The sequence below is a fragment of the Pithys albifrons genome, chromosome 16 (assembly GCF_047495875.1).
Source record: "Pithys albifrons albifrons isolate INPA30051 chromosome 16, PitAlb_v1, whole genome shotgun sequence".
Classification (NCBI taxonomy): Eukaryota; Metazoa; Chordata; class Aves; order Passeriformes; family Thamnophilidae; genus Pithys; species Pithys albifrons.
The window spans coordinates 16,964,618-16,970,617 of NC_092473.1; the positions used below are offsets into that span (position 1 = coordinate 16,964,618).

At 52.6% G+C, this 6,000-nt stretch overlaps 1 protein-coding gene across 1 annotated transcript in view; it reads left to right on the forward strand.

Annotated features, from left to right (window-relative positions):
* HS3ST4 (heparan sulfate-glucosamine 3-sulfotransferase 4) overlaps window positions 1-4,429 on the forward strand; it is a 52,010-nt gene extending 47,581 nt beyond the window's left edge. Inside the window, exon 2 of the mRNA XM_071571442.1 lies at window positions 3,587-4,429. Within this exon, the coding sequence (XP_071427543.1) occupies window positions 3,587-4,223 (637 nt within the window). The 3' untranslated portion in view covers window positions 4,224-4,429. The remainder of the gene's footprint in view (window positions 1-3,586) is intronic.
* The last annotated feature ends 1,571 nt before the right edge of the window (window positions 4,430-6,000 follow it).

Consider the following 6,000-nt stretch of genomic DNA (forward strand, 5'->3'; position numbering starts at 1 on the left):
AGCCAGGTGTCCTGCCTGCTGCCCACAGCTCCTTCCATGCACACACAGCAACCTGAAGGCGTGATGGCAGCAAGGAAAGTCCTGTGCAGCTCAGGGATCTGGGGGTGCACGGAGCAGCCTGGCCCTCCCCAGCCTCCAGGCATAGCACTGGGGAATGAACAGGAAAGGAGGAAAACATCAAAAGCCCAAGCCAACATCCAGGTCATGACTGTGGTGGGGGAACTCCTCCCAGTGGCTTGTTGTCATTGCTGCCCTTTTTCAGGTGGGCAGCAACAGAGACAGGGGAGGGGCAGGTGGGAAGACACCAGTGGCAGAACCCTGAGTAGACATGTCCCTATTCCAGCACTTCACCTCCTCAGCTGCTCTGTGGGGGCATGTCAGGTGTGGTCACAGTGTGACTGTGCCTCTTCACCAACCCTCCTGGCCTCAGAAGGGAGAGAAATCCTCCAGGCAAAGCTGAAGTGTATTCCAAAAGGCTACATGTCCCCTCCAGGAGCATGGCCCAGCCCCATGCTGCAAACTGCTCTACAGCAGCCACTGTAGGAGAGCGATGCCCGCACACACAGGGCTGGTTAGCATTCCATCAGCACACATGCAATTAGGGCAGAACACATGGCAGCAGCTCTCTGAAGGTTAACTGCTCTGAGGAGCTTTCCTGCCGTGCCAGAGGTTGGGCTGCTACAGCTTTAACACCCTTGTTATTGCCAGCAGCAGGAGCCAATGGTGCTGAGTGCCACTCTCAGTTTGGCAGCAGCAATTGAGTGTTGCAGGTTGTGTGCAGGGCCCCTGCTCTGAGGTTGCAGGCTCAAGACCCCCTCACCTGTTGGGTGTAGCTAGGCATCTGCCCCAGCAGGACAGCACCTGGGAAGGGACTCTGAAATATGGCAGAGTTTGGGGAAAAGCCTTTGAGATTGTACATCCCAAAGCCAGACTCGTTCCAGGGTCTGCAGGGCCAAGGTGTCTCGAGGGCACACTGTGGCTCCCAGCTTTATCCCTAAAACTGTACCACAAAAGCTGAACTGCTTCTCCTCCTCTGTATCTTGATCTCTGCTTCCCCACTGTCTCTCCTCAGCATGACCCCATCTATTCATTTGTTTTTATTGTGCATGGAGTTAAAAACAATCTTTAAATGTGGCAACACTTCCAGATTATTAGCTCTGTGATTTCTTGGCTCCTGTTTATTGTGATGACATCATCTGAAGGGGTCATTGTAATTAATAATTTGTTCATTCCTTTTATAACCCCTCAGTATGTTTGTTTTATTCAAACCAAACTGAATGCCCTGGGGTGTCTGGTGCTGCTGTGGGGAACGGAATCTCGTGATCATGAATAGACACCCCATGACCCTTGTCCTCACTGGAGGTGAGTCACTTCCCATGCTCCACTGCCAGCCAATAGCCCAGGCTGCAAGAATGGGCACAGAGCAGTGCTGCTGGTGGCAGCCCCCAGCAGCCAACAGCCCTCCTCCTGCTCAGCTCCCATCTCTCCTCCCTCCTGTCACTGCTGTGTCCCAAGAACACGACCTAATTTCTCTCCCATCTGTCAGAGGCTTTTGGTGAGCAGCAGGGAGCACCTCTGCTCCTGTCCTCCTCAGGGCAGGCACTGCTGTCCATGTGCTCAGCCTCCTGGCCTCATTTTCTGTTCACTTTCTTTGCACCACTCCCTCACACCACCTTGTGCTCGGCCAAGGGCACCCTGTGATACAGCAGTGGACACTGAGGGCTCCTCTCTGATCGTACCGTGGGGCTTGCTGTGATGTGCATAGACATAAAAGCTGCTTCCTTCCCACAGGGCTGCTAAATCCAGGTGCTGGATTCCTCCACAGAAGTTGGTCTGTAGTTCTACAGCATCTGCAGTCCGCAAATGGTCACATGCCTCTTAATTTGTTCAGGCTTTTCTTAAAGGAAAAAATACCTCAAGACGTATCGTTCTGACTAATCCTTGTTCCCTCCATGTCACTGCTTCTCAAGTGGCTGATGCGAGACAGGGACGAAGCACCAGAGTGCTCTGAGCAGAGCACAGGACTGCAAGCACCTCACCATCAGGGAGGCAGCTCCAGTGGGGCCTGGGGCCAGAGGAATGGGCTCCCTGGAGAGCCTGGCCACCAGCACGTTGGCCCTGAGACAGGGAGAGCAGCCCTGCACCCTTGGCCCTGCAGACCCCACTGCTGGCACGCAGAGGCTTCAGCAGGAAAGGCTCTGCAGCAGGAGAGGGGCAGCGACAGGAGCTGCCAACCTCCTCACTCAGATGCTGAGGGCACTGGCAGCCCTGTGACAGCCCTTTGCCTCCCCCAGCAGCAGCTCCACAGAACAAGCCTGGCAGGACGAGCAGGGAATACACACATTTACGAGGCAGGGGGTTAAAGCCGTCTGATGCCTTTAGCAGCCACAAATACCAGGCAACACTGACAGGCACATCCAGCTGGGCTGTGCCTGTCTGCCCCTTCTGCTCCAGAGGTGATTCCTGAAATGGATCTTCCTGGGGCCCAGCAGTTTGATGTCAGAATTGCTGCAGTTGCTGCTGCCCAAGGTGCTCTCACAGAGCCATTTCCAGCAAATTAATTGTTTCCTCACCATACATTTGTACTTAAAAATAGTTGCAATATAAGGGGACAACCCTGCAAGACCCTGGGTATGGCCATCCTCCATGTGCCAGAGGAGACCTGCCTGGTGCTGCAAGTGCTTCCTGGGAGCAGGGACTCCTCAGCACCAGGGCTGGGGCTGCAGGTGGGCATGGGCACTGGGGTCACAGCCTCCAGTCCCTCCAGCACCAGCAGCACAGGAGGAGTGAACAAGGCAGTGATGCTCCTGCAAGGGACATCACTTGGTAGCCTCTGGCTTGCTATGATAATCCTTAACTGGGGGCACTGGGACAAGCATTTACCTCTTCATTTTCTTAGACATAACTGCTATTTCACTGCAGTTTCATTTCACAATATGGTAATATGCTATCCAGGAAGATCTTGCTACATGCTAATTTATCCAGTAGGCAAATTCCTTTCGGCTAATAAAAGTGCTTGCATGGGAAGCTCAAAACCCAGCAGCAATTAATTATTGACAGAGCATGTGAATTAGAGATAAAAGAAAAGTCATTCTTTCTCACACACAAGATAGTAAATAAATTTAATTGTTGTACTAGAAGCAAGGGATCGTATTCTGTATTAAGTTTTATTAGCTGAGACATTTAAAAGCATGTCATCATAACAAAAAGGTCCTGTGTAATCCAGACTGCACTGCTCTGTACACGGCTCTGGAATGAATAGGCTTAATTGAGCAAATGGGAGCAGATGGCTTCTGAACAGGCAGGTATTGTGCAGGTTTAGTGTCAATTAGCTTTGGTCTACATATGCCTATGGCAAATGGCCTGTATAATGTGTCACCAAGGCTGACTTAACTGGTTCCAGGTGCCCACCATGGCCAGGGCCTGAGAAGAAACAAAGCCAGAAGTGTTTGGGTCTGTGGGACCCACGGGAGTGGTAGTGTCCATCCTCCCGAATGTCCCACCAACACCTGCACGGGGCAGGAGGGACACCGGGATGCCCATTCCTGCCTGGCCCTCACTAACCACCTCCTCTGCTTCTGCACAGGAATGTGATGCCCAAGACACTGGATGGCCAGATAACCATGGAGAAGACCCCCAGCTACTTTGTGACCAACGAGGCCCCCAGGCGCATCCACTCCATGGCCAAGGACACGAAGCTGATCGTGGTGGTGCGGAACCCGGTCACCAGGGCCATCTCGGACTACACACAGACCCTCTCCAAGAAGCCAGAGATCCCCACCTTCGAGGTGCTGGCCTTCAAGAACCGAACTCTGGGGCTGATTGATGCCTCTTGGAGTGCAATCCGCATCGGGATCTATGCTCTGCACTTGGAGAACTGGCTCCAGTACTTCCCCCTCTCCCAGATCCTGTTTGTCAGTGGTGAGAGGCTCATCACTGACCCAGCTGGGGAAATGGCCAAGGTCCAGGACTTCTTAGGCCTCAAGAGGATTGTGACAGAGAAACATTTTTATTTTAATAAAACCAAGGGATTTCCCTGTCTAAAGAAACCAGAGGACAGCAGTGCTCCCCGGTGCTTGGGCAAGTCCAAGGGTCGAACTCACCCCAAAATAGACCCAGATGTCATCCACAGACTGCGGAAATTTTACAGACCCTTCAATGTCATGTTTTACCAAATGACAGGCCAAGATTTCCAATGGGAGCAGGAAGAAAGTGATAAGTAGAAACACAATATCAGGAAAAACCTTTTATTTTTTGAGATGTGAGTCATCATTTGAGACCCAAAACTCTCAGGGCCAGAAGCTCAGCCCTGTGTGTACCAGGCTCTTGTGCTGTCCAGGCTGCAGCCAAAGTTGCTGTGTGTGCCCATTTCTGAAACTCTAGTGGCCTGTCACCTCAGGCTGCTTTCAGGCTCTCCCCGCCATGCCAGTGGGGATCAGGGGTGGGTGGGAGAAGGAGGAGGCATTGGGAGAAAGGCTGCTTGGGGTGATGGGGTGCTGGTGTCCCCCTTGCAGCCAGCCAGGCAGGAACAAACATCCTGCCACAGCAAGCTGGTGGCTCCCAAAACCCAGCGCTGGGACAAACCCATATATTTGATTTCTCCTGCCCTGGATTTTAGTTTTTCCCAAACAGTGGCATCAGGTCTGGTAAATTCAGGCCACGTGCACTCGCATGCACACTGGTCTTTGTGTGTGGAAGGAATAAAGCCAGTTATGCTGCAATGGAACTATGTGCAGGAACTTCATTTGCACCAGATGTTTCAATTACTTGTTGCACTAAAACTAGAATTTACCAAGTGCCACAAACACCTGGGCCTGATTCTCCTCCAACTGCTGGGTGCATCTCCACTGTTGGAAGAGAGTTGTTCCTGCTTTGCTGGGATGCTCAGTGTCCCCCCAGACTCTCAACCTCCTGGAAGCTGTAAGAACATTCCCAGGCTCCCCAGGAGCGAGCCAGGCTCCCGCTGCCCGGCCAAGCTGCCAAGGCACAGCGTGAAGCCACACGTGCCTGTGCAGCACATCCTGGCAAGGCCACAACATGCCCCGCTCCATGATTTGGAGCCAGATGTTCCTGGTGGGGACTGAGGGGGTGGCTGGAGGGTGGAGGCTTAAGGACAGCCCCAGCAAAGGGTCTGACCATTGGGACCCCTGGCATTGCCATTCATTTGCACCTTGAAAATGCAATCCCTGCTGCTTGCTGTGGACAGCTGAGGTTGCAGAATAGGGAAGCAGCAACTTCAGAATTCATCATACTTCAGAAATACAAAAGAGCAATTAATTCCCAGGGCAAGCACTGCTCAGCACACAAAACCTGCACTTTCTAGCAGAGAGAGTCAAGTCAACCAAATTTGCAAATCCTGGAAGAAATTGTAGATTAAATTTATATCTCGACTGGATCCTCCAGCGCCAGGAGAGCTGCCTGCTGGGCCCAGCAGAGAGCAGGAGCAGCACTTTGACACATGTTCCACCTCCATCGCTGAGGGAAACCAGGCAGAGAGAGAACAAAGGGAAAGAAACACAGAGCTGCTGAAACGGTCCCTGCATGGTGATTTCGGAGCGCACTCGGATGCTGCTGGCTGCGCTCTTTGCTCTGATGAGGGTATGGAGCCCCCAAGGTGGGATGTAATGACATGCAAGCCCTGTGCCGTTGGGGCAGTGGGTCCCTGGCAGTCATGCAGAGCAGGAGTGCTGCGGGAGGACCAGGACTCAGTTCTGATTAAGGTAGAACTTCCTACAGCTCCAGCCACCCAGATAAAATCAACGTTGCATTGGGTGACAAGCTGAACCTGCTTGGGGTTCCAGGGCCTGTCGTGTGGTTCATTACACCATAAAGTGGTGCTGGTGCCTTGTATTGGATGAGAAATGCTGAAGCCATTTGGACAATGGGCCATGCTGGACAGGCACCATGAGGTCCCTGCTGACATCACGTCAGTTCCCATCAGCCTGGTCAGATTTCAAAACAGCTCCTGACATTGCACAGTTTTCACAAACTCACAAACTT